At 53.0% G+C, this 26,456-nt stretch overlaps 1 protein-coding gene across 4 annotated transcripts in view; it reads left to right on the top strand.

Annotated features, from left to right (window-relative positions):
• ZZEF1 (zinc finger ZZ-type and EF-hand domain containing 1) overlaps positions 1 to 26,456 on the top strand; it is a 103,158-nt gene that overhangs the window by 45,481 nt on the left and 31,221 nt on the right. For all 4 annotated transcript variants that reach the window (XR_004676343.1, XM_034989318.1, XM_034989316.1 and 1 more), the window contains 18 exons: positions 888 to 1,002; positions 3,506 to 3,665; positions 4,518 to 4,639; positions 4,741 to 4,863; positions 5,621 to 5,787; positions 5,868 to 5,949; positions 6,718 to 6,919; positions 7,829 to 7,977; positions 9,741 to 9,981; positions 12,286 to 12,365; positions 14,484 to 14,577; positions 15,647 to 16,115; positions 16,742 to 16,906; positions 19,854 to 19,973; positions 20,632 to 20,793; positions 22,191 to 22,320; positions 23,955 to 24,093; positions 25,499 to 25,664. Coding sequence is in view for 3 of the 4 variants with exons in the window: in XM_034989318.1 (XP_034845209.1) it covers positions 888 to 1,002; positions 3,506 to 3,665; positions 4,518 to 4,639; positions 4,741 to 4,863; positions 5,621 to 5,787; positions 5,868 to 5,949; positions 6,718 to 6,919; positions 7,829 to 7,977; positions 9,741 to 9,981; positions 12,286 to 12,365; positions 14,484 to 14,577; positions 15,647 to 16,115; positions 16,742 to 16,906; positions 19,854 to 19,973; positions 20,632 to 20,793; positions 22,191 to 22,320; positions 23,955 to 24,093; positions 25,499 to 25,664 (2,886 nt within the window). In the remaining variant the exon portion in view is untranslated. The remainder of the gene's footprint in view (positions 1 to 887; positions 1,003 to 3,505; positions 3,666 to 4,517; positions 4,640 to 4,740; positions 4,864 to 5,620; positions 5,788 to 5,867; positions 5,950 to 6,717; positions 6,920 to 7,828; positions 7,978 to 9,740; positions 9,982 to 12,285; positions 12,366 to 14,483; positions 14,578 to 15,646; positions 16,116 to 16,741; positions 16,907 to 19,853; positions 19,974 to 20,631; positions 20,794 to 22,190; positions 22,321 to 23,954; positions 24,094 to 25,498; positions 25,665 to 26,456) is intronic.

Genomic DNA, 26,456 nt, shown 5'->3' with positions numbered 1-26,456 from the left:
TTCGGCCCTGTAATATTTCACATCTTTGCAAAGTTTTCTTTAGCTAGCCGTCCCCTCTGCTCAGCCAGCTTTCTAGAGGGAGATGCCGCCGGTTGCAGGAATGACTACAGCAGTGGTGGAGTACTGATCTTGCCAGGAGTTTAATCTAAGGCCCAGTCCCCATGAGAGCGTTTCGAATAGGACCCGCTGAGGAGCTCTTGGAGCACTTCGGCTTCTAAGTGATACTTGAAGACCCAAACTGAAGCCAGAGGAGCTTGGTGTCCTGTACTCAAGTCTGAAAACCCAGAAGCACAGAATGGTAGTTCAGCAAAGGAAGTGTGCTGGGAGGGGATGACTTGAGATTTTTACATGCTTTGGCTAGCAGAGCAGCTAATGGGCCTATAGGCTGCGTTACCAGAGGTGTAGGCTCTCGAAGAAGGGAGGGAACAAATAGCCCAAGCTCCTGTCTGCACGTCAGGCTGTACCTAGTGCGAGAGCAGACTTGGAGGTCTCTAAAATGGGTCTGGACTCGAGGATCAGGGGCGATGAAAGAGCCTCAGAGCTCATGTGGGGAGCGTTTGAATGTTCAGCCTGGATTGTCAAATTAGCCAGCGTGAGATTAGGTGTATTTCTTCTTGGCGGTCAAGGTGATGTAGTCATCAGATTGACTTCTCAGAGTCTCTTCTAAGGACTTGAGGGTTTACAGGCCTGAGCTTACTAAGGACATGGGGGACAGACAGTGGCCCAGACTCAGCTGGGACCTGGACCTTTTCCTGACCCAGTCTCCTCCACAACCCATAGAACTGGCACTGAAATCTTGCTGGGTTCTTTTTTGGAAACTTTTAAGACAAAAGCATGAGCATGCCCTGCCTGAAACAAGGAGTCGTGACAGATTTGTGTCCTTTCAGTGATAAGGATCCGGGTGGCCTTCTGCTCTTGCCTGAGAAAGGTGACCTGGCCGACATGAACAGCAGTGAAGTGCTGGCGGTCATGAGCACCCTCCTGTCCGTCGCTGCTCGAGAGGTAACTGGCGGCCGCTGCGCTCTTCACCCCGTGAGCCAGCGATCGCGGGCACCGCCCCCGTTAGCCTCACTCCCTTCGCCTCCTAATCCAGCGATCGCGGGCACTGCCCCCGTTAGCCTCGCTCCCTTCACCTCCTGATCCAGCAATAGCGGGCGCCGCCCCTGTTTGTTAGCCACAGTGTGATGTAGCTTTGTCCCTGTGGCCCTTCCAGGTGGGCAGCAACTCTCAACGGTCTGCCATGGCTCCTGATCACCCACTCCTGGGGCCAATCCCCTGCTAGTCAGCGAGCCGTAAACGTGTGGACACGTTCATTCCTCTGGGAAGGAGGAAGGGGTCTTTGCCACATCCCCTGGGGTGCAGGTTGGCGAGCCCAGCACTTAGGCCTGTGTCTGTGCTGTGAGTTCTGTGGAAAACTGTTTTAGCTTTTTTAAAATTTAAGATTACTTAGTAAACCCACAGGCTAATCGAGTCTGAAAAGATAGTGTCTTTTGTCTGTGCCAATATTTTCAAATTTTTACTTTATTTTTTTAACATGAAGGATTCTGTCTCTCAAGATGTAGTCCATGTGTCAGGTGGATCAGAATCACCTGGTGTATTTGGACAGAAATTTGGGTTTCTGGGTCCCACCCCAGGCTCCTGGTTTAGAACCTCTCGGACAGGATTTTGAGTCTGTGTTCCACCGCACACCCCTGGGACTCTGACGGGACAGAACCCCGTGACTAGGGCACCAAGGCCTGCTCTCTGGACAGAACATGGACCGGGTTGGGGAGGGGGTGACAGTGGGCCAGGCCAGACCACACGCTTGAGGCGTAGAGTGACTGACGGTGACTTGACGATAACTTCTTCTGTGTCTGAACTTGAGTGTCTGAGTCCTTTCCTTTTTTTTTCCTGTCAGTGCTTTGCCGTTTTCAGGTTGCTGCTAGAGCCACGATTTCACGCATTCCTGGCTGCATTGCTCTTAGGGAGACAGCTTCGAGAGTGCCAGGTTCTCGTTTGCCAGGGTCACCCCGTGGGCTGGCTGCTGTGCAGACCTAGTATGACTTTCGGTCCAGGGTCGTCTCTGTCCCACTGGAAGCCTGTGTCCTCTCTCACTGCTGTGACATTCATGTTCTCTCTGGCTACCTTCTTTCTGTCTCCTTCCCAGACTGTCTGGCCCATCTCTGTCTTCCTGGAAACTCCTGCTCCAGTCTCCTGCTCATCAGTATTTGCTCTGAGCCCTGTTAGCCATGCCTCACTCCCATCTGTCTTTATTTCTGCCACCGTCGCGCTCACACATGTGCGAAAGGCCAGGGACAAGATGGGGAGAGGCAGTATTTGACGAGGAGAATGGCTGTGGGCACGCTGACTTTATGGCTCTGGGAGGACTTGAGGTGGCAGGAGCTCCAGGATACTCAGGAGCTGAGTCAGTGCTGGAAATTTTGCAGCCAGTGACGAACAGCTGAGAGTTGAAGCTGCGACTGCGGTGCCCCCTCCTCACCCGTGGGCGTCTGGGGGACGTCTCACCAGAAAGGCAGGAGTGGCAGCAAGGAGTCCCTGGAGGCGGAAGCCCAGGGAGGAGAGAGTTCCAAGACGTTCAGTGCTCGGGAGAGCCACTGACGTTACGGTTAAGTGGTGAGGCTTTGTTCTCAGGTGGTAGCCGGTGCCTTCGGGGCCCGGTGTGGGTGAGTGGTGAGGCAGGAGAGGCGGGACGGCGGCACAGAGCGGCTGCAGGCAGCTTTGTCCAGCGGAGCTCCCGTTCCAGAGAGTGCAGGTACAGAGCAGTCCGCGAGCTCTTGAAGTCCCCTGCCCACCACACCACGTGCCTTCCTCCCCGGAGGCAGCTGCCCTTGTGAGGTGTACGTCGGTCTTTTCTCTCTGGCTTTTCCGGCGCAGCAGGCTTGTTTGGCCTGGTCACGTGGTGCACAGTCTTCCAGTCCGTGGCGTTTTCAAGGCTCGTCCGTGCGGACGTGCGTGCCGCAGTCGGTTTGTTGTTGGTGGTGCGCGGTATTCCCCTGTGAACCTGCCACCGTGTATCCGTTTTACTTTGGAGGGGCAATTGGGTTGTTTCCGGGTGGGGGCAATTACATGGAAATCACGGTAGGAACGTATCTTGTGGTTCTTTTGTGCAAAAATTTACCCCTAGGGGTCAGGTGAGAACAAAGCTGATGGCTGGGGAGCCACAGAAGGGCGGAAAATGACTTTTCAGGTGGGGATAGGTGTGGTTGAAGGCTCAGGGGAAGGGGCCCGAGAGGAAGGAGGTTTGCAGGCGTAAGAGAGAGGGGGTTGCTGGTGCAATAAGACCCCTAAGGGGCAGAAGGGGAGGATGCTTGCAGTAAAAGCCATCTGGGAAGCCTCTGGAAAGCTGGAGGGTGAGAGAGGAGCTTTCACCTGCCGTTTCCCTCGGTCACGTTTGAAACACGGAAAGCTCTTTCTTAGCCGGTGACGGTTGCTGTCCGAGAATGCCCATGCCTGTGTTCTGTGTTCTGCTCTTGCCGTGAACGTTTTCTCCGTCTGCTTCTTGTAGTGTGGACTGCTGGTGCTCACGGGGGCCCACGGAGAGACTGGCTCTGTGCTGTTCTCCCTGTTCTGGGCCGTCCAGGGCAGCCTGCTCTCCTGGTGCTACCTGCAGCTGAAGAGCACGGACTCCGCAGTCAGAGGTGGTGCCGCCGACCTGATTGACCAGTGTGAGTTTCAGCCCCCGAAGTCCCAAACCCACCAGAACAGAGAGCTGTTTGGGCTTTGACAGTCTTCTTTAGTGCCTCGTGTGTGGAGTTCCACAGAGGGTTTTCTCTTCTAAGTTACAAGTTAGGTCTGTCTCTGGGTTGTTTTTTTCTTCTTAAAATAGGGCTCTGTAGCACGTCTTTTTGCCCCGAGTGTTCTGAATGTGGTGGTATGCCTCGGAGTTTTCACCGTGGAGTCCTACGTCGTGCAGCACTCTGAGGTGACGCCACAGTCTTCAGCAGAGCCGGTCATCCGGGCTTTAACTGAGTTACCCAAACAAGAAAGTCTTGACCTTTTAAAGTCTAAGGCATATGTGACCACTGCTGTGGTCTCTGCAGACCCCCCAAATCCTCCTTTTCGTGTCCCATAAACCCGCAGAAAATGACGTGACCTTCCACAGGTTCTGAGAGATGCGCACGTGGAAGATTGAGTCCCAGCAGTGTGACAGGACTGCTGACGGGGTCGAGTGCTGGCGCCTGCGGCTCGGACCGCGGGGTGGCCCACTGAAGACGGGCCCGTTGTGAGCAGAGGGAGACTTCAGCCTGGCCCCTGGGCTGCTCAGCCGATCGATGATTCCCCCTCATCCCAAAGTAGCGAAGACAGAAAAAATCACTCCCTTTAAAAGCGATCCTTCCCTGAGATTTGCACTGCTTCTCCTCCCTGAGGAAAACATACACATGACCCCTAGTGGTCTTTCCGATGTGGGATTCTTGCCACCGTACCTGTGACCCTCGCCAGCTTTGTCCTTTGTGACGACCAAGCAAGTGACGTGTCTACCGCACACAATACTAATTACCGCCTTTATGTTTTGGTAGATGTGGGACAGTTTCTGGCAAGCATGAGAACGATTTTGGAATCCCTCTTGTCACAGTACAGTGGAAAAACCATTGTAGAAAAATTGTGTGATTCAGTGTTTTCGATGGCAGCTCGTCAGCTGGTAAGACACCGTGATGGCCTTTGCAGAGGGGGAGGGTGGTGACCCGCAGCCCCAGGCAGAGTCTGAGGTGGGTGCTAAGTGCTTCGTTAATCTTCCTTCAGGTCATCTTTCTGCTGGACTTCTGCACTTTAGACATTTCTCACTGCACGCTCCTGAGAGAGTTCAGTACGCTAACAGAACTGTTGAGGCAGCTCTGTGCTGACGCGGAAGGAGCGCCGAGTAAGGTAACCAGAGTGGACGTCGGAGCCCGCGCCGCATCCCCTCTTGGGAGCGATGACAGTGCTGAGTGGCCCCTACCGTTGAGGTTGCCCCCGAAGACCACCCCCCATGTTTTAGCAGTGGCTTGCCAGCGAGCATGAATGGCAGCCCACCTTGACCTGGTGTGGTCAGCCTTGGAAAGGAAGTCATATGTAGGTCAGTCTCCTTTCACAGCACGTGAAGTTGTATAAAACCACGTAAGCGAAGAATGAGATTAAAGTCTAGAAGGGAGACTGCATGTTGAAAGGCAGATTAGAAGGTTTGGTATTTAACAGAATTTTCTCCCTATTTAACCTCACAGGACACAGCGATTTTCACTACCTTCTTTGAGTCTCAAAACAACTCTGTGGGAACAGAAAGGGCATATATTATAAAGCCTATTTTAAAGGTGAAAAAGCAAAGACTGAAAATGGAGAGAGAAGGGAGGACGGGCTTAGATTTGCCAAGGTCCCAAATTCAGTGTTTTTCCCACTGGAAATTCATGCGAGTAGTGAATTGCAAGAAATAGCTCTGTCGGGCCAGAAAACAGAAGCTAGAGTCACGGGTCCTCTGCTGAGGGCTAGATGCACACTGACCTGTGTATGCAGGTGGAACACCGGGATTACTTTAGCTTGTGTGGTCATCTGCGTCTGGTGTCCTGGCCGTCCGTCTGGGGCGCTAACACAGATGTGGCAGGACACAGAGTGACCGAAGCTTGCTTTCTTGACTCGTTTGTTTGTGCAGCTCGATGCAGAGACTTGGCAGCAGGAATGTCCCGTGGTCTTACATACCTGGACAAAAGAGTCTGCCCACAACTATGAAAACAATTGCCACGAGGTGTCTGTCTTCGTGAGCCCGGGGGCAACCTACTTTGAGGTGGAATTTGACGAGCGGTGTGAGACTGAGAAAAGGTAAGACTCCTGTGGTCTTTTCCTAAGCAGTAGTGGGTTAAAATGAGAGCAGGAGAGTAATGGAGATTATGCCTTCCCAGGTATGATTATCTGGAATTTACCGACGCTAGAGGTGGAAAAACACGCTATGACACCAAAGTTGGCACCGAGAAGTGGCCCAAGGTGAGTGGTGCTCCCAGAAGTGACATGCGCGCTTCTGCACCAACTCCCTCCTTTGTCAGCCCTTGGGGGTCTGGAAGGGAAGCATTTCCCTCGCACTTCTGTAAAAGGAAGGGCTCATGTCGGAGTTGGCAGTGACAGCCGGCCACCTGTTTTGTAGATAAAGTTACTTCAGCACCTAGCCTGCCCGTCGGTTGATGGGTCGTTTCTAGCTGCTGGTGCGCTGCAGAGGCCGACTTGAGTGGTCTCAGCAGAGACCGGACAGCCCAGGAGGTCTAATGACTTACTGTCTGGTTCTTTACAGCACAGTTTGCCCACCCCTGGTTTCTGTCACATTGTCTGGTCTGAGTGGGGCGTTGGGGTCCAGGAAGGCGCAGAGCATGTGGTGAAAGCCGGGAGTGCCCGCTGGAGGCTTGCCCACTGGTCTCGGGGGCACGGTGGGGGGTGGGGCGGGGGGTGAAGCACTGCTTCCCGCCATTGGCGTGCTCTCTGGTGGTCTCAGTGGGGAGCACGAGCACCATTTCTGGATGAGCAGGGAGTGGGCAGATGGGCGTCCGAGGTTTAGAAAACTGCCAATGTTGCTTCTTCACACGGTGCAGTCGTGGATTTTGCATTTCAGCCGCTCCCTTGTCTGTTTCTCCTTCAGTCCCCTGGGTGGGTGTGGTGAGGTGGGATGGTGAGAATGCAGACCGATGTTAGATTTAGAGTTCCTGAGTCTTGAAGAGCATGCTTGCTCCTGAAGGACCTCATGGCTTCTGTGCTTGTCTCTAGAAAGTGACCTTTAAGGCCGGCCCTCGGCTGCAGTTCCTCTTTCACTCTGACAGCAGTAACAACGAGTGGGGCTACAGGTTCACCGTCACCGCCTATGGCCTGCCCGACGTGGCCGTGTCCTGGGCGCTGGACTTACAACTTCTCGTTTCCCGGCTGATGGGACGCCTCGCTGCCCAGTGCATGGCGCTCAAGTCTGCGCACCGTGAGTCTCACGCACGTCGGCTCCACACAAGGGCAGGGCGGAGGTATGGACAGGGTGCCCTCGCGGGCCTGCAGACCACACCAGACCGCAGCATAGACTGCTCGGTGCCGTGGCCGTAAAGTGTCTCAGCGTGGACTTTGGAACACATCCCAGGGGGTGTTGAGGATGCCCTGTCTGGAGGATGGCCTTGGTCATCTTCATTTTGTTAGTGAAATTTGGAAGGCAGAAATGGAATACATTTACCAGTATCCTTTAACCACGTGACTATTTATGTTAAATACAGGAAAGTGGATTTTGTCTTAAAGTGATTTCTTCAACTTAGTTATTAAATGCACCCAAGAAACAAGAATTGTAGAATAAAACTTCCTACTGTGTTTTGTTTCTATTTCATTTCTTGAGTTTTTCTGAATGTAAAAGGAAAATATCATGGAAGTTGCGTAATGGAGAAAGATCGAGGAGAAAAGCCGTTCCTAGTGCTAACACCCAGAATGAACTCTTACTAATATTTTAATGTATTCCCATCTAGTCTTTTTTTATGTCCATTCATAAACACATGTGGGTGGGTATTTAATTCTTCTTGTTTTTTTTTTTTTTTTACAAACTTAAGTTTACAAATTGCGAACATTTCCCCCACTAAACACTTGTGCCCGGTCTCCGGTTGTTCCCTGGCGGTGGTCCTCACCTCGCTTCATCTCCTGCACTGACAGGAATTGCAGAAGTGCCCGTGACCGAGGCTGTCCCACGGAAGGGCAGCGCCTTAGGGCACCCTTGTGGTGGGGGTGCATCCGGGGTGTGTGCTGGTGTGCTGGGAAATGGGGGTGGGTCCCCTGCACGTCCTCAGATTGCCCACAGACGCTTCAGTGTCGCGGGGAAGACACAGGGCTCTCACAAGCCTTCTTCTCTTTCCAGAGTTTGGAAGTGACATGGCAGTGCCTCCCGCAAAAATGGCGTCGGTCCTGAACTCCCCGCTGTGGAAACCTGTCTTCAGGCATCAGCTGAGTCCAGAGTTGGGATTAGCAGCGAGCTGGCCCACTCCCCTACACCAGGATAGTAAGGAGGTATTTACGCTTGCGGCGTCTTTCCACCTGGCATGGAGTCCGTTTGCTGATGGCTGCTGCTTCCACCACGAGCCCTTGTGTTTGCGTCCTCACCCCCACTCAGCTCTTAGCGCCCTGAAGGCAGGTGCCATCCCTTGTTCACGTGGTGTCCACACCGAGCGCCCCAGGGGCCGGCGAGACATGTTGTTGGTGCTCAGGAGATCTGGCCCAGTTGCTGAATAAGCCAGCTGAGTGTGTTTCTAGCAGCCGCTGAGTCAGCTGTCAGAGTAAACGATTTGTGCGCACTTTGTTCTCCGTGGAGCAGCGGCGTGTTCCCTCGGCTTACGGTGTCTCATGAGCTGGACAAGTTGTTTGCTGTCTCTTTGCCGTCCCCTTTGCCTCCGTCTCTGCTCTACCGCTCTTCCTCCCTCCCTCGCCCACGTCACTCCGCGGGTAGCTGAGAATCCTGGGGCTCTTCCTCAGCCTCCCCCCTTGACCTCTGTTAAATTTGGCTCCTTCAGAGCCTCTGTTCCTTTGGCTCCGTGACAGCCCACTGTCTTCTCTTGACCTCCACTGCGGCCCTGCCTCCTCAGTGGGCCTCTCCTGTTCTTCCTTCCCTAGAGAGGAGGCTTAACTCGGCTCTGTCCCCTTCCCCGCAGCCCACCAAGACTCTATCCTGTCTTCGCTCTTCTGCTGTCACATCTGTGCAGAACCTCCCGAAACATCAGCCCCGTAGCCCTGGTGCTTCTCTGGGCTCCACTCCCGTGTCCCTGTCCTCTCGTTGGGTAGTTCCATGTCGGTGTCCCGACTCCTCTTCACTCAGAGGTGGTCATGTCCCTCCTCTGGCTGCTCCCTGCTGTCACTGCCGTTCTTGTTTTCCTCGGCGCTGAGCCACGGCGCCCCGGCTTGTTCTCACGTCTCCCGCCCAGTCCGCCGCCAGCCCTGTGGATTCTCCTGGGGGTGTTCAGCTCCTCCCAGCTCCTCCGTCTACATCTTTCTCCAGGCCCTCATCCTGCGCTTGTACTGGGACATTGGGACCTACCAGGTTTTTTTTTTTTTTTTAAATATTTGTATTTATTTATTTGACAGAGAGAGACACAGCGACAGAGGGAACACAGGCAGGGGGAGTAGGAGAGGGAGAAGCAGGCTTCCCGCCAAGCAGGGAGCCCGATGTGGGGCTCGATCCCAGGACCCTGGGATCATGACCTGAGCCGAAGGCAGACGCTTAACGACTGAGCCACCCAGGCGCCCCTACCAGGGTTTTTTAACTGCTGAATTATCTTGTTATTTTCTGTGGCCAAGCACCATTAATAGCTCCTGTTGCCCACAGGGTGGAGCCTAAGCCCCTCAGTGTGACAGTTGAGGCTCTGTCCAGTCTCCTTTCACCTTACCCCTCCGCTCCCCAGCTGGGACTTCACTTCTGCTAATGGCTTTATCCTCAGGGGCCAGAGCTGCCCAGTTGTCAGGGTCCGGCCTGAAGCCGCACCCCCCAGGAGCCTTCTCCTCATCACCCAGCCTGCCAGGAGCTCTCCCGGGGGCTCTCAGTATGGGCTCCCCTTCCCGGCATTTGGCACTCGCTCACCTTTCCCTCTGCGGTGGCACTCGTGTTCACGCGTGTAGTGTTTTATTTATGTTTTCCTTGTTTTTAAAGCCATGTCTCTGGTTTCTGCAGTAGATTGAAGCTTCCTGTTCTGTCCTTATGCTTTGTTCTAGTCAGTGTCGGGTGAACTTGGTTGTCTGAATGACTTGGTTCAACGTGATGTGTTCTTGTTGTTTTGTTCCAGGTCAAGAACATCCCCGACGACCCCTGCCACCACTTTCTTCTTGAGTTTGCACAGTCAGACCCTGCCCAGAACTTCTGTGGGCCATTTTCAGAACTTTTCAAAGGATTCATACAGGCATGTAGAAAACAGGCCCCAAAGACAGATATAGTTGCTGGTTCTGCTATTGATCAAGCTGTGAACGCCACCTTTGCCGCTCTGGTGTGTCGCACTCCAGGCTTGTATGAGAAGCTGCAGAAATATGGTAACTTATATTACAGGGATACTTCTGATCCGAAGGCCAGTGGGAACGTTTCTAACATTTTGAAATATATCTCTACGCCTGTAGACTTCATCTCGTTAAGTCCTACTCTGCCAGTCAGAAGATCCGTGACCAGTTATAGTTAGTGGATTGTCGTGTATGCAAGGAGCCTTGAGTTTCCTGATCAGCAGGTCACTTCTTTCTCCAAAATCCTTGTGGAAAACTGCCAAGAAGTTTGAGGGAAGGAGACCCTCACTTGGGTTATAGTCTTGGGCGAGAACTAGAAGTTGCGCAGCTTCAGGTTACTCACACAAGCTTTCTGTGCCTTCGTCCCCTTATCTGTAAACTCGGGAGTTGGTAGCTTGAACATTCTAAGAAATGCTGGTTAAACCCTGAGTTGTTTTGGTAATTCAGTGTGCTGATAACCAAGGAGGGAAACGTAATCACTCTTATCTTTAGACTGAAAGCTTTTGTAGGCTTCCTGGTTGGTAGCCCGCTCCTCACCATTTCTGTTCCTCGCATCCCCCCCGAGATGTCGTCTGCGTCCTGTGTGTGTAGCCGGCAGCCGGTGGGACCCACAGGAGGGAGGGCCTCTCTCTCCCCGTAATCTCTCAAGGGAAGAACCTTTCAAACCCCACGTAAAGAGGAGCTAGGGCTTTTCCCAAGCACTTTGGCAGGGTGTGTGTTGCTTTCATGGTGCAGATGAGCTGAGCAGGAACAGTGCTTTCCCCATTAGAGCAGGTCACAGATGGTTGCCGCTGTTAGTAAGTATTCCAGTGACAGTCACTCCTGCCCCGTACCACCCAGTTGTTTAGCTCTCACAGCGCAGAGTTTATTTCCTGGTTTCTAAAACATCTCAGTGAATCCTTCCTCCCTCAATTCTTACTATTTCCTTGAAGAAGCTGCTCAAATAAATAAAACCTACATTGAGGCATGAGTGGTTTATGAAAACCAGTGTCCTATGGAAGACTGTGTCTCTGCTAGGAGGTGGGGTACCAGGTGACCTGCCAGGTTTAAAGAAAAAAAAAAAAATTCCAGTTTATGTTTTCATAATCAAATTATAGTACGAGAGCTGGACAGTCTTTTTTACCTGCGGGAACTCTGAGCAGATGAAAGCCTTGTGAGTTTAAGCTGAGAAACAAAGTTTCTGGCTGGTGGCAGGCTCCCCAGCTCCTTTTCAGATCATGTTCAGATAGCACATCCTTAATTTCAGGAGAGAGATACAGTCTGATGTGGGAACTAGAAACTTCCCTGAATACAGGTTGTTTCCAGAATAACCTACCGCTGGGCTTCGGAGATACAGCTGGTCTCCGTTCCTCAGGGGCTCTTTCTGGGTCCTACCAGGCGGAGCTCCTTGAGGGGTGGGCCTTGTCTAGCTCTAAAAATGTCTAAAAATGGCTCACCTTTTTGCATTAGAGGTACGCGGGAGGAGTTTTTCAACTAGCCTGTAAGCTGCCTGAGGGCAGAGCCAGCTCTGTTTCTCTCAGCATTGCGTTCCCAGTGCCTGCGGGGGCGCCCAGCGCCTCCCCCGTGTGTGGCCGTGGCCCTCGCGCTGTTCGTCGGTGCCGCGGATGTTCTGTGGAGAGCTGCGCGCTGTTCTAGTCTGTGATCCTCCAGTTTTTACGAGCCAAGAAAGGAGATGTTTCCTTTAAACAAACAACTTCTTTGTTACTTTTTAATTACAAAAATATTACCCATTCACGTGGAAACCTACAAAGTACAGGAAAGCTTAAGATAACGGTCAGTTGTAATCTCACCACTTCAAGAACACATCTGTTGATGTTTTTCTGTGTATATACCTGGGCTTTTTATCTAGGCATATTTACATGGCGTATCTATCTGTGTATAGATCATATATATCCGTCACGTTTCTAACATATATGGTCTTTTTAAATAGATAATTTTGTGTTTATACTGTTTCAAAACCAGTCTTTTTTACTTAATTTATACCGTGAACTTTTTTCATGTTAATAATTATTTTTTACCTACTTTTAATACTTTTCATTTTACTTTTAATATTTTTGATATTTTACTTTCATATTTTTACTTTAAGTATTTTACTCCATTTAATAGTATGTCCATTTCAGATGCTGTTCCCTTGAAAAAAGTGAGTTTGTAGTAACACAGAGAACCCATTACTGGTGTTTGTGGCTTAACTGATCCCTCCCTCGTTCCACCCGCACGGTGTGAGCATCAGGGGAAAGACTTTGTCTCTGTGTTAGGAGTTTTAGAAGTTACTTTGTGCTTAAAGTTGCAGTACTGGATTGAGTTAACTGAGTATAATCTCATCGTCTCTCCTTTCCCCAGTAAAAAGTGGGGGCAACACAGCCCTGAGCGAGGAGTTTGCACAGGTGTATTGCTTGGCAGATGGGATTCGCATATGGATGGTAAGATTTTCTTCGCATGCGATTCTTAACGTATTTTGAGTTTTCGCACCACGGTTGCGTGCAGTTACGGTGAGCAGCTCTCGAGTTTTTTGTTTTGTTTTGTTTCGTTTTTCACTGAAGTTCAGTGGCGTGAGAAGCTCTGAAATAACTTAGAACCCTTGAAGTCCTAGTGCAGTGGGTGCTGAGGACGTGCGGAGTAAACAGGTCGCGCCCGTGAGCTCCAGACGCCCTTCCGTAGCCCCAGGGCCACTCTGCGGGGCCTCCGACGGGCGGACGCTGGCGGCCTTGGGTGGGGTCAGGCCGCTCTCCAGGGAGAGGCTGCTGTGCTGCAGAACAGTGGTTCTGAGTGGCCGCCTGTGACAGCCGTGGAGCGGAGGGACGGAGCGCCCTCGAGTGGGAGGACGGGCAGAGGGGACTGTTGTGTTACTGCGTAACGCGACATCGCGGCGTGGGAGGTGTGCGTGGTGCTGCCCTGCCGTGAGTGACGGAGGTCAGCTGACACGTGATGACGAGCAGAAGCAAGTCCTAGGGGAACCCATGAGTAAAGTTTACACACCACCCACGTCTGTGTCCTGTTAGGTACGTACATGTGTAGTAAAATTCCTCAAAGTCCTGGAAATGATGACCGTCAGACTCAGGAGAACCGTATTTATTTTTCTTAGGCATGGAGCTGAATCCCTATGTGTTATTATTATGGTCCACATATTCACAATCATCTTAAGTACTGTGTAGTAATTAGGAGGAATCGTTAAGTCTTGGAGAGGACGGGCAATGAGATTGAGAGCAGGAGACCAGCTGTGGTTCTTCAGCGAGCGTGGTGGCTGCCCTGGGCGTAGAATGGTCAGGTTCTGTGGCTGGTGTGAGTGGTGTGAGTGGTGTGGTGTCCAGGACCCTTCCCACGTGCCCGGCTTGGGGACTCGCTGGGCGGTGGAAGCATTAACCAGACGGGGGAGGAAATGGCCTTGGAGCTGGGAGTGGGCGGGGTGGGGGCTGTGAATTCATTCTGGGACATGCTGAGTGTGAGGACACACAGGTGACCTGAGACGCCTAGCCGGAGGAGTCAGGGAGCCTGTGAGAATGTAGCAGACGTGTCAGAACAGAGATCCAAGTAGCTCCAAGTCATTGGTGAACAGATTCTTGAGAGAAGCTAGAAGGTACTGTCATCAGGAGGGTGTGAGGAGGGTCACAACAGTGTGTGGAGGGAAACCACAGCTGTAGTAGTGGCCTAAGGAAAAGACTGATAAACTCACTGCCACGGACACTCGAAGTGAAAGGACTTGGCAGTTGACGAGGCACAGCGTAGATCGCGCTTCTGGTTTAGTGTGGGACGACTGCCGATAGCTGGACAAGACACCAGCCTCCTCTCCCAGACGTGGCCTTCTGCCTGGGCTGTCAGCACCATGGCCCCCGCTGTGACCATTGCCTACCCTGGTACTAGGAGCGCTGTTCTCTGCCTGGCAGGCCCAGCATCACGTGCAAGCATCCCCTCACACAGGGTAGAGTAGAGATGGAATTTTGGTCCAACTTCTGCAGCAAACTGGGTGCGTAACCCTAGCAAGACCCTTCATTTCTCTGGACCTCCACTTCTTTGTCCGTGCTAGGTCGGCTTTGGATAAGGGCCCTTCCAGCTCCAATGTTCTACGTTTTGTTTAAAGATTTTATTTCTTTATTTGAGAGAGAGAGAGAGAGAGAGCGAGAGAGTGCACACAAGTGCGGGGGAGGGGGAGGAGCAGAGGGAGAGGGAGAAGCAGACTCTGCACTGAGCACAGAGCCCGATGCAGGACTCGATCTCAGGACCCTGAGATCACGACCTGAGCTGAAATCAAGAGTTGGACGCTTAACCAACTGAGCCACCCGTGTGCCCCGATTTTTTAAGTAATGGGATCAGGGGTACAATCCCCTCCCAAACAAGGCATAGTTGGAAAGAAGGCAGTGTTGCGGACATACCGTTAGACAGCTTCAAAGCCTGGATTACTTGTAGGACAAACAAAAACAGCTGAGGTCTGTGTCCTCGAGAGTTGGACAGTAATTGTACAGGTACAGTTCTCCATGATGTCATGCTGTGTGCCGTGGCCCTTCCTGAACACTGTAATTGTGTGGCTCAAACTCTCCCCCCAGTTGGAGATGAAGCAGAAGTCCCTGATGAACCTGGGGAACGAGGCAGAAGAAAAGCATGGGTCGGAAGCGGCTGAGGTGAACCCCGAGAGCCTGGGTGAGTGTGCTGAGCCTTCTGTTTACACTTCCTAGGAAACTGGTGACCCGTCTTCGAGATGATTTTATTTATTTGAGAGAGAGAAAGTGAGAGAGAGAGAGAGAGGGAGAGCGCACAAGCTGGGGGAGGGGCAGAGGGAGAGAGAGAAGCAGGCTTCCCGCGGAGCAGGGAGCCCGATGTGGGGCTCGATCCCAGGACCCTGGGATCATGACCTGAGCCGAAGGCAGATGCTTCGCTGACTGAGCCACCCAGGCGCCCCTTTTGTTGTTTTTAAAGTGTGCTGTCAGTGAATGTTCAGTGAGATTAAGGAATTAGTGGTATCATGGTTATGTTAAAAACTTGCTATTTTAGAGAAATGTGAAGTTTTTAGATGAAATAGTGTGATCCCTGCGATCTGCATGGAAATAGTCCAGGGAGGGGGTGGCTGGTGAAACGAGACTGGCCTTGGGCAGGGTCAGGGGTATGTGATGGGGTCCTCATAGTCTTTTCTCTCTGTATGTTTGAAATATCCACAATAGGGGCACCTGGATGGTTCAGTCAGTTGAGCAGCTGACTCTTGATTTCGGCTCAGGTCGTGATCTCAGGGCCCTGGGATCGAGTCCTGTGTGGGACTCTGCGCTTAGTGGGGAGTCCACTCGAGTCTCTGCCCCTCCCTCTGCCCCTCCCCTCACTGGAGTGCACTCTTTCTCTCCCCCCTCCCTTTCTCACTCTTTCTCTCGAATAAATAAATAAATAAAATCTTAAAAAAAAAAAAAAGTGTCCACAAGAAAACTTCCTTTTAAGTGTACTGACAGTGCTGGGAAGATTTTGATTTGTATAATCACATAAGAGTTTATTTTCTTCAGAAGATGTGTGTGTCACTTTATTTTTTTTAAATTTCTTTTTAAAGATAGAGTGAGAGAGAGCATGAGAACAGGGTGAGGGGCAGAGGGAGATATATGTCACTTTATTAATGGAGGTATTTCTTGTTCGAAACTGTGGAGTTTAAAGAGATTATTTTCTCTCCAAAAGTAAGCAGTGAATTGAATTTTGACCTTTTTTCATTACCTTCCTTGCTTTCTGCATTTAGCAAAAGAGTGTATTCAGAAGAGCCTCCTGTTACTGAGATTTTTGCCCGTGGGAGTGAGTTCAAAAGGAAGCTGTGACAGGTTGGTGGCTGCAGATGAAACGGATCACCTCCAGCCACGGGACAAGCGCCCGAGGACGAGCTCTGTGGTGGAGGAGCATTTCCAGGCCTCCGTGTCTCCCGTGGAAGCGGGCGCCCTTGCTGCGGGCGTTGGGGGTCTTGGCTCGGACGTGCAGCCGAAGCTGCCACCCAGCAGCGGGCCCCCTGCTGCCGAGGTGTCCTCTGCCGCCGCCGAAGAGCCCTCGTCACCTTCTACCCCCGCCCGGCGGCCTCCCTTCACCCGAGGCCGACTCCGGCTGCTCTCCTTCCGGTCCGTGGAGGAGGCGAGGCCAGCGCCCACGGTGAAGGAGAAGTACCCCGTGCTGAAGGACGTCCTGGACTTCATCAAGGACCAGTCCCTCTCCCACGAGAGGTGAGCCGCCAGTGCCCTCCCCGTACTCAGCGTTCACGAAGTACAAGTGAGCAAGGAGTACTTGAAGGAGAGATCAGGATTTGTGTTAGAACGGTGAAGACAAAATTGGGTGGTTACTTTTTTCTTTTAAGAAGTATTTTCTTACTGAAAATACTGAAGACTCGTACATTACATGGTATGTAAATTAGATCTCAGTAATGTACGCCAGGATTAAAAAAAGAAACATTGGTTTTGGTAGCTGTCATTTATAAATGTGTCTTGCATTAATCCTGGGAGAAACTTAGGATTTGAGATTTTCTGACAAAATTATCTGTCAGCGGGTCTGCAGGTCTGGAAGTATTACACGTTTTAATAATTTCCTGCCCTAAGAATTAAAGCTTTGTCTCCGTGGGGCAGTAAAAAGATCAGAGTCCCTTTCCAGTTCCTGAATTTGCGAGTTTGGGGTGTCTGGCTTCTGGGCTGTTTGTGAGCTGTGCCTGTTGCCGCTGAGCACTGACGGACAGGAGCCAGCAGGGCCAGGTCCCCCTCCAGAGTGACGCTCCTGCTGCTACCGTAGTTCAGGTCGTGATCTCAGGGTGAGTGTGCTCGAGCTCTCTTGCCGCGCCTGACTTGACCTCTGTCTGCAGTGTCGTAAAGGTTCTTGCCTTGAGGAGAGCCCAGGCGCAGAGTGTCCTCGAAGTCCTGAGGATCGTTCAGTATTGCTCAGAATCCCTCGGACAGCCTCACTGCTTCCATCCGCCATACATACTCTTCCTGTTGGAGCTCCTCACCTGCCAGAAAGAGTTTACCAAGTAAGTACAAATCACACATCTGCAAGGAAAACAGGCCCGGGCAATTGTAAAGAAACCCTAGTTGTCTTTAATTAGTAACTGTTATTTCCGTGTAGGATGCAAATTTGTTTTTGGTCAGTTCTCTCATCCTAAGGAGAAACGGGTTCTTTCTAGTAAGTAAATGCCAGAAATCTTGTTTATTTCTCCTGATGAGTTTGTCAGCTTTGTTTTACCAGACAGTGAGGATTGTGTTCCCTGTGTACCCATATCCAACAGGTGGCTTCTGGAAGCTGTGAACTAAATTTAATTTTCATGTACAATGAGGACATTAATCTGAGTACCTTACAACGTGGTTCTAATAGCCACTGAACAACTCCTTCCTGAGCGTTGACTATGTCAGGCACTGTGCTAGGTGATGGATGTGCAGCAGTGGATGAGGCAGACAAGAGTCTCGTTCTAATGGGACTTGTATTGCTTTTTTTTTTTTTTGAAAGATTTTATTTATTTGAGAGAGAGAGGGTGCATGCACACAAGCAGGGGGGAGGGGCAGAGGGAGAGGGAGAAGGAGAAGCTGACTCCCCACCAAGTGGGGAACCCAACAAGGGGCTCAATCCCAGGGCCCCAGGATCATGACCTGAGCCAAAGGCAGACGCTTCACCCCCTGAGCTACCCAGGTATGCCTACTGGAGCTTGTATTCTATTGAGAGACGGATGATGAGAGAAATCCATCCATTCCTCCATCTATGTAATGTGTCCGTCCCAGGCGTGTGGTGACCTCCAACAGAGTGATGTAGTTTGCGTGTTCAGGGAGCGGGGCTGAGAAGTCAGCCTGTAAACCAAGAGATGAATGACCAGTGAGCTCAGAAGGAAGAGCACTGAATGCAGAAGGAACAGCGCAGAGGCCCTGGGGTGAGGGCTTGGCCCCAGGAACAGCACGAAAACCGGCGTGCCTGAGTGAGAGGGGATGGCAGGAGACCAGCCCAGGAGATGAGTCGGGGCTCAGATGATGCCGATCTTTGTAGGACGGGGTTTAAGGTGTTTGGATTTCATACTGAGTTTTAGGTGGGAGACCCGTGGGGAATCCCAAGCCCAGGAGGAACACACGGTTACATTTATGAAAGTCACTTCTGGCTACTCTGTGGGAAAGCGTGGACGGAAGCAAAGTAGTCGGGAGACGGTGCAGTCGGCCAGGCGGGCAGTGGCAGGCTCTGGACCCTGGAATGGTCCTGGAGATGGAGAGAAAGGAGGGCACTCAGGATCTGCTTTGGAGGTAGAGTCACCGTGATGCACAATGGATTGGACGGAAGGAACCGTGAGGAAGGAAGGGGCTGCTGGATGTTGGCTACAGCAGTTAGTGGATTGTGACGGATTTTACTGAGGGGAAGAGAATGGAAGAAACAGATTGGGGCGAAAATCAGACTTTGCTCTGGTATGTTAAGTTAGACCTGCTTTTTTCACATCCAAGTAATGGTATCCAGGGAGTAAAGGTAAGGGTCTGAGGTTCTGGAAAGAAGCCAGGGCTAGGGATAGAGTTTGGATGCTGTCAGCATGCGGATGATCTTTACAGCCATGAGACTGGATGATCAAGAAAGAGCGTAGAGATGGACAAGAATGGGCTCAAGACTGAGCCTGAGGGGCACCTCTTACTCAGAGCTCTGGCAGAGGAAGAGGGGTCAACTGAGGAGATCACGAAGGAGTAGCCATCAAGAGCGAAATCCAGGGGATGACGGGGTCCTAGAAGCCAAGAGAAGAATTTGTCCGTTGTGTCAAATGCTGATGTGGGAGGTGGCGCCACACTGGATTTGTCTGCAGTCCTGTGGGGGCCAGGGGGCTGAAGGCCCAGCTGGACTGGGTGGAGAGGAAAATGGGGTGGGGGGGCAAAGGGAGGGAGAGACCACAGACCATCATTTCTTGATGCAGGAAGAGGGGGCCCATCGCATGGCAGGTGCAGACGCACAGGGTTGGTTTGCACAGAGCTGGGGGACCGTCTGTGGCGGCCCGAGCAGCATGGTGCGCATGGAGGGGCAGACCGGTTGGTCGGTTTGGTGGTGCAGAGATGGGGGCCTCTGTATGATCTTTCTGCTTTTATAAAATGAAAATCGCGTAGTCCTAGCTAAAAGTGAAGGGCTAGGAGAAGTCGTGGCAGTTTAAGGAGGGGCACGAAGGGTTGAAACAGTAACGCAAGGTGAGAAAGCCAGTCTGACTGGCTGAGCGCTCTGAGTGCTCCTTTGAGAATCGTGGTCATGAGTTGAAAGTGGCGCCCGTCAGCCCGATGCGTGCTGTTTCCTCCAGCAGCACTGTGCTGTTTGGATACCGGTGTAAGCTCTCGCAGGCCAGTCTGTGGAGGGAGAAAGCAGCAGGGAGTTGGCGGTTGCTCGGGTGAGGTGGCGGTGAGGGGCCGTGGGATCTCAGCCGGGCTGCCAGCGCCCTGAGGCAGCGTCACAGGTTGGGGTTCCAGGGAAGTTCAGAAGTGGAAGTCACTGTTGGTGGGGCGGGGGGGCAGAGCAGGACGCTCTGAATCCAGTCAGGATTTCAGAAGTCCTGCCGTCACTGTGGTGACGAGGTCAGAAGAAGGCTGGAGGTGACCACGGCAGAGGCGCCCGGGCATCGTTCCCGTGGATCTTGAAGTCTCCCAGGGGACAAGCGTTGAGGTGGGAGAGGCAGCGAGCCTGGTGCTGAGGTCACTGGGGAGGGGAGGGTGGGCAGGGCCGAGGGGCCTGGCTGCGGTGAAGGTCCGGGGGCGGGTTAGATTGACCAAGAAGGAGAAGTCCTTGCCTTCCCTCACTCCTGGCCCGGCAGGTGGATCCTTGCTGCCGTGCTGCCACTCCCTGAAGTTACGTGCTCACGCTGACTCCGGCCTCCGCGCCACTTGGCTCAGCTGCTGGGCTCTGTTTTGTGGAGGGAATCACGACCGTGAAGTCCGTGCTGTTTCGGCACTTAAGTCATCAGTGCTTTTCTCTGTGTCTAGTTATTTCGCGCACTTGGAGGGCTGTGGCGCACGTCTGCACAAAGAGATTCGAGACACTTACTACCAGTTCGTTCTGTTTTTGGTCAAAGCAGTTAAAGGATTTAGCAGCATCAGTGACAGGTACTGTATCACTTCATCATCTCTAGAGAACACACGTTTCTATTTTTGCTGACTTTAGAGGAAATACACGTTCGGTGTTGAAAATGTGGAGAAAAACAGAGTGAAAAAGAAAATGATAATCCCCGACGTTACCATCTAGCGCTAATTGCTCGCGTGAACTTGCTCAGATACTTTGTCCCAGCCTTTTTTCTGTGTGCTGTGTCCTTTTTCAAGGGGATGGTGCTTGGTTTATGTAAGAACGTACGACCTGTCCTTTTCAGTTTTTCGTGGGTTATGTGCAGTTTTAAGACTTGGGTGTGAAGCCATTCCCCAGTATCATCCCTCATAGGTGGTTTAGACAGAAACCTGAAGTCGGACGATCTTCCTCTCCGTCCGCGCTGAAGGAATGACCTGCGCTAATTTGGGACGGGCTGCTTATCGGGTCGTGGTTTTTACGCTCTGTCCTTAACCACAGAATGCTCCGAGGCGGGCGTGGCGGACACCTCAGGTCGTGCTCCCGGGACTCTTGCCCAGCTGCCCTCGGAGGGGGGCTTGTGTGGAGCGTGGGGAGTCTGCTCTCACCTGCAGGCACACCAGGTTCTGACTTGCATCGTGTGCCGTCTGTGCCGTCCCGCTGGGGATGGCAGCCTCGATAACTCGCACCTCATGGGCTCCTTAGGTCCTTGCTGCCTGCCGTGTCCTGTGTGCAGACGGCCCTGCTCCATCTTCTGGATATGGGCTGGGAACCCGCCGATCTCACCTTCTTTGTGGACATTCAGTTACCACATCTCCTCATGAAGATGTCGCAAGAAAATATAAGCGTGCATGACAGTGTGATCAGGTAAGAACCCAGTCCCGCACCCCGCAGTGCCCGGAGCAGAGGAGTTCAGGGCCCGGTTGCTGGCATTAGACTCCCCATAGTGCATCCTGGCTCTGCCACGGCCTGGTCGGGTGACCTTAGGACACTCATTTGTACCCGCTGTGCCTCCGTTTCCTCCTTCTTACGCCTGGAGGATAGTAATGTTACCTACCTCATAGGACCATTGTGAAGGGTAAATGAATTGTGTTTCTCAGGGTTGACGACAGTGTCTGGTGCGTGGAAGTGTGTGGAAGGTGGTGATGATGGGACTGTGAGGACGAGGATCCTCCGCATTTTTGGAGACCCTAGTCCAGCTTGTTGAATCGGAGAATCCTTTTCTTTGTTTTTCAGTTACGTGTATGTGGGGTTTTAGCCATTGTAACCTCTTGCACATTATAAGGACTTAAGATATGAGAAAAAATAGTATGCGGACTTTCTTTCCTTTCCACTTGTAATGAGTGTCTCTCCACCCTGCTCGAGTCCACTTACCTATCAGCTACTCGTGTGCATGGAGGAGAAAGAACGAAACGAGAGACGGAGGGCATGGGACAGGACCAGGGGAATTAGTGGGTCAGTGTTGCCGCAGGTTTCACTTTCTCAGACATCCTGGGCATTCTGGAGGAGGGGCTAGACCTCCACCTGTCTCCTGTGTCCCGGACCTGGCACACAGCCGGGGTGGGCGTGTGGGCCCGTGCCTGCGCCAGGTCGTCCCGGAGGGCCCCCCGCCCCCGCCCACCTCCGGTTCCTCAGCGCCCAGCCCCTTCCTGAGTGCAAGGAGGCCTGGCGGCAGTCTGGTGGGACACAGGAATCAACAAGTGTGTGTTGGTTGGTTGGCTGGTAAATAGTTTGCATTTGTGGTTGAGCACATCCTTTTATATTTAAAAGTCTGGTTGCTAGAACAAACTGTAAACTGAAATTGTGGAAACTTGTGACTTTGCCTGTAAAAGGAGCCCATGAGGTTATCTGTGTGACACTGTACTGAGGAGACCGAGGACCAGGGCTGAGTGCAGTGTCAGGGCCTGAGAGCCGCCGGGGGCAGAGCCAGTCCCCGGGGCCTCCTGCCTCCCTTCGAGCTGATGCCGCCAGCGTCCCAGAGGAGGCTCACCACACGTGGTTGTCGGGGACTTGCACCTGCAGATACACCCTCTCAGGCTCTAATTCCTCACTGTCCCGTCTGCTCTGGAAAGGGCGTCTCCTTCTACGGTGTGTCCTGTCAACAGTCTCGCAAATCCTGGGGCTTTGGAAACCACATGCACATCTTCCCCTCAGAAGTTTGAAAATGCTCCGTCTGTTAGGCGGTAGGACACAGAGCCTGTTACCCAGCTCTTCCTAGAGTATTGGCAGAGGTATCCTTTTCTCTCTTTGTGTGCTTCTTTCAGCCAGTGGAGTGAAGAAGACGAGCTTGCTGATGCCAAGCAGAACTCAGAATGGATGGATGAGTGTCAGGATGGCATGTTTGAGGCCTGGTATGAGAAAATAGCCCAGGAAGATCCAGAGAAGCAGAGGAAAGTAAGACCTCTCAGCTGGGGTGATCTGAAGTGATTGGCTGGGAGTTTGGAGAGGAGAGTCTGCCTGGGAGAATGCCAGTGGGCTATCTTCCGGAGGGTTCCCAGGGGTTAGTCCACCTCCTGGGAAGGCAGCTGTCGCTGACTGCTCTCTAGCCTCTGGGGCGGGGGGTGGGGGGGGTGGGGGGGTGGGGAGGGGGCCCTGAACCCTGGCCTGGCCAGACCCTAGCGAGGCAGCTGTCGCCGACTCTGCTCTCTAGCCTGGACTGGCCACACTCAGAGCCTGCGGCTCCCTCCTGTAGACCTGGACTCTCAGAGTGTGGGCTCGTGAGGCTGAAGCGCGACATGAGGTTATTAATTTGCCGAAGGCCCTGGGCTCCGGTGTCCTTGGGCAGCATGCGCTTCCTGTGGGCGAATAATGCGGAGCCACGTGTCCGTCACAGGCTGCCTGCTGAGCACACGGGAGCAGCCACGTGCACACACATCCCGAGTTACGTGGTCAGACACGCGGAGGCCCGGGCTCAGATGGCCTGCCGAGTCCTTCTCCACGTGAGGCGTCGGTCCACCACCGCCATGTTGTGCCAGGCGTCTCCTGCCTGATTCATTCATTCTGTTAGTTTTGCACGCCTGCTGTGCGCCACTTACTTTGCTTGTGGAGCCCCTCTGTGGTGCTCGGACGGGGCGGTGCGGCCTTTGTTGTTAGTATCTTCCCGGGGGTGACGTGGCAGATCTGCTTTGATCTGCTGCGGTGCGGCGACTTAGGGATTTATTTCCCGTGGTTCCGGGCTGTAAAGAGAACCTGTACCAAGGCCTGCGGCTCCTTTCCAGGAAAACTTGCTCGGGGAGCGGCGCCCTTGCTGTCCCCCCAGAAGGTCTTCCTGTTAAGCACCAGCAAAAACAGCGCTTCGTAGGTAGTGTCCCTGTGTCTCTGAACACTTCCCTGTCCGACCACGTATCCCAGCTAGAAATCTGGGTGTCGTTCTCGACCTCTCCTTTCTGCGCCTCCGCGTCCGCTCCGTCCCCGAGGCGCCGCACCCCTGCCTCCTTAGTGCCACTCGGGCCTTCCCACCTTTCACAGCCGTGCAGCCCCTAGCCCGTCATGGGGCTCCCTTGACAGCTGCTCTCGTGGCTGGTCTCCCTGACCGTGGTCTTGCCTCCTTCAGTCCATTCTCCATCAGTAGCCAGAGGAGCGTTTTAGAACGCTCAGAGTGGTCGCATGACTCCACCTCTCTCCCGCTCTGTATCACGTTCTGCACCCAGGCACTGAATTACCACCAGTCCTAGGAGCCACCGTCCTGCCCTCTCGGTGCTTCCAGTAGAACTTGCTACTGATCTTGTTCGGTGTGCCCACCACCCTTACCCCCGCCCGGCTGATACCTGTCTGCCCCCAGGTCTCAACACGGAGTTACCTCCATGACCTTCTTGACAGCCGCTGATAGCCTGGCTGGGTTTTCTCGGGCCCTGACTTTGTCCGTCAGACCTGCTGTCACGCTGTGCGGTCACTCGAGGGGTTCCCAAGTAGACGCCAGGCTCCCGCACCTTCTCACCCGGCACCTGGCGCCACGTGGGTGAGGTGATCGCTGAGTGGTGGCCACGTCGGAAGGCCTGCTGGCTAATTGTGTGTGTTTCACCTTACAGATGCACATGTTCATCGCTCGCTACTGTGACCTGTTAAACGTGGACATCTCTTGCGATGGGTGTGACGAGATTGCGCCCTGGCACCGTTACCGGTGTCTGCAGTGTAGCGACATGGATCTCTGCAAGACTTGCTTCCTGGGTGCGTGCCACCCCCGAGGGACCCTTGTTCCGTTTCCTGTGACCTCGTCGTGGAAGTCCTGTGTGCGGGACAGAAGCCCTGCCCCGTGCTGTTCTCTGACCCGTCGGCAGATACCGCACGACAGGCTCCAGGGCTGTGCTCTGACGTGCTTCTGTCTTCCATCCCGCTGGGTGTGGGTACTCGATCCACGCACGGGACCGCTCAGTGTGCCTTCGGCTGAGCGTCCAGAAGATGCTGTTCCCTCTGAATCCTTGGTGCCACTCAGGGTGGTGTGCAGAGTTTACAGGGAGTCAGATACACACACACAAGCAGACATCCCAAATTCCTGACTATTCTTGATGTGTGGGTGCTGACGTGCGGCTGACAGCTGTGAGCAGCTGGGTGCTCCGTGCGCATGTCCCAGTCATGGCAGCACTCCCAGCACAGGGGTGTGCATGCTGATACAGAGTGTTCCAGGGAAGTTCAGAAGTGGTAACGATCGCTGTTGCGGGGAAGGCTTGCGAGGAGGTGAATTGGTCTCTGAAGAAAGTCAGAGCTGGATGCTGTGAAGGCAGCGCATCACCGTCTGACACAGAGCCGGTCAGGGACAGAGGCGTGAGCCTCTGCGGTGTGTCTGGGTCGGCGCACTCAGGTGTCTTTCCGGCTGAGTGGTGGGCTCAGACAGGGAGGGCCCACACCTGAACCCTGGGGCAGTCAGCCAGGACACTGAGGGAATCTGTGGACAGTGGGGTTTTGACATCCCTGGAGCTCTGCTGGGGGAAGGTGGCTCCGGCCTTACAGGGGTTTCCTTCAGGGAGTCGCTCACAGCAGTGACCAGGCTCTCGGCAGCAGGGGCAGAAGTGGGCCAGGTGCGAGGAGTGGTCAGCAGGGTCTGTGGTGGGGTGCGGAGCCCCACCGGGCTGGGACCACACCCGACACCAACGCTTTCTCACTCATTGGGTTTGAGGTTGCGGAGTCTGTTTTCCTCTGTGATTCTGGAATGAAAAAGTGGGAGCAAAAACCTGGTCACTCCTCAGTGCTTATTAACAGGGTCACACAGCAGATGCTTAATGTCTGTCAGAGGAGGGGTCACACGGGAGACAGCTCACAGATGGGCACGTGGACTTTGTTTCTGCCAGATGGTCGTCATGATGGGGATTGGTAGTACATTCCATCAGACCCCGTGTGGCACTGGGAAAGGGGGTCGGTGCGTGGTACCACCGCTAAGAAGTTCTGTGCCGAGAGTACTGTTGATGTGCTCGGAGCCACTGGGCAGGACAGCCTGGACTCCAGAAGATGCCCGTGGCCCCTGACGTCCTGAGCAGTAACTTGGCAGAGCCCTACTTCTGAATTGGTTTGTGTTGGGAAGCTAGCACTTCTGAGAGCCCTTTGCCCGATCCCGCTCATGCTAGTGTTCTTTCCCCAGGTGGGGTGAAGCCCGAGGGCCATGGAGATGACCATGAGATGGTCAGCATGGAGTTCACCTGTGACCACTGCCAGGGCCTGATCATCGGCCGGAGGATGAATTGCAATGTGTGTGATGACTTCGATCTCTGCTATGGGTGCTATGCGGCAAAGAAATACTCCTATGGGTATGTTCTGATCACTTCTGGCCACGGAACGCTTTCTTCGTGTATTCCTCTGCTGTGTGTGTGTGTGTGTGTGTGTGTGTTAAAAGCCTTTTTACTATGACAGATTTCAAACATACCCACAAGTAAAGAGACTAGTACACAGAATCCCCATATGGCCATTACCTAGATTCAAAAGCTGGGAAGAGTTTGCTCTGTGTGCTTAGCTTATTCTTTTCTTTTTTTCTTTGTTAAAGTGATTTAAATCAAATCATAGACCTCAGATCATTTCCCTCATACATACTTCACATTCACCTCTAAAAATTAGGAGCATTGGGGGTGCCTGGGTGGCTCAGTCGTTAAGCGTCTGCCTTCGGCTCAGGTCATGATCCCACGGTTCTGGGATCGAGTCCCGCATCGGGCTCCCTGCTCGGCGGGGAGCCTGCTTCTCCCTCTCCTGCTTCCCCTGCTTGTGTTCTCGCTCTCTCTCTGACTGATCAATAAAATCTTTAAAAAAAAATTATGAGCATTTTCTGACATTACCAAAATGATATTACCACACTCGGAAAATTTCACAATAAGGAGCTCTTCCTCCCCCTTCCACAGGCAGTGTTTCGCCTGGGCAGGGGTGGGGGGTGTGAAATCCTGAAACGGTGTGCACGGTGTTTGTGTTGGTTCATTTCTCTGGGGATAGGGCTCATACCTGTCTTCAGATTTTCAGTTGCCACAGCCTTGGAGGTCACCGCGCCCAGTGGAGGCCACGCACTCGCCCCTGAGGTCCTGGTCTTTCTGCGCCCTCACAAAGTCGGCCATAAT

Source organism: Mirounga leonina, unplaced genomic scaffold (genome assembly GCF_011800145.1).
Source record: "Mirounga leonina isolate KUSES-001 unplaced genomic scaffold, KU_Mleo_1.0 Mir_488, whole genome shotgun sequence".
Taxonomy (NCBI): Eukaryota; Metazoa; Chordata; class Mammalia; order Carnivora; family Phocidae; genus Mirounga; species Mirounga leonina.
This window is presented reverse-complemented; position numbering and strand designations above follow the sequence as displayed.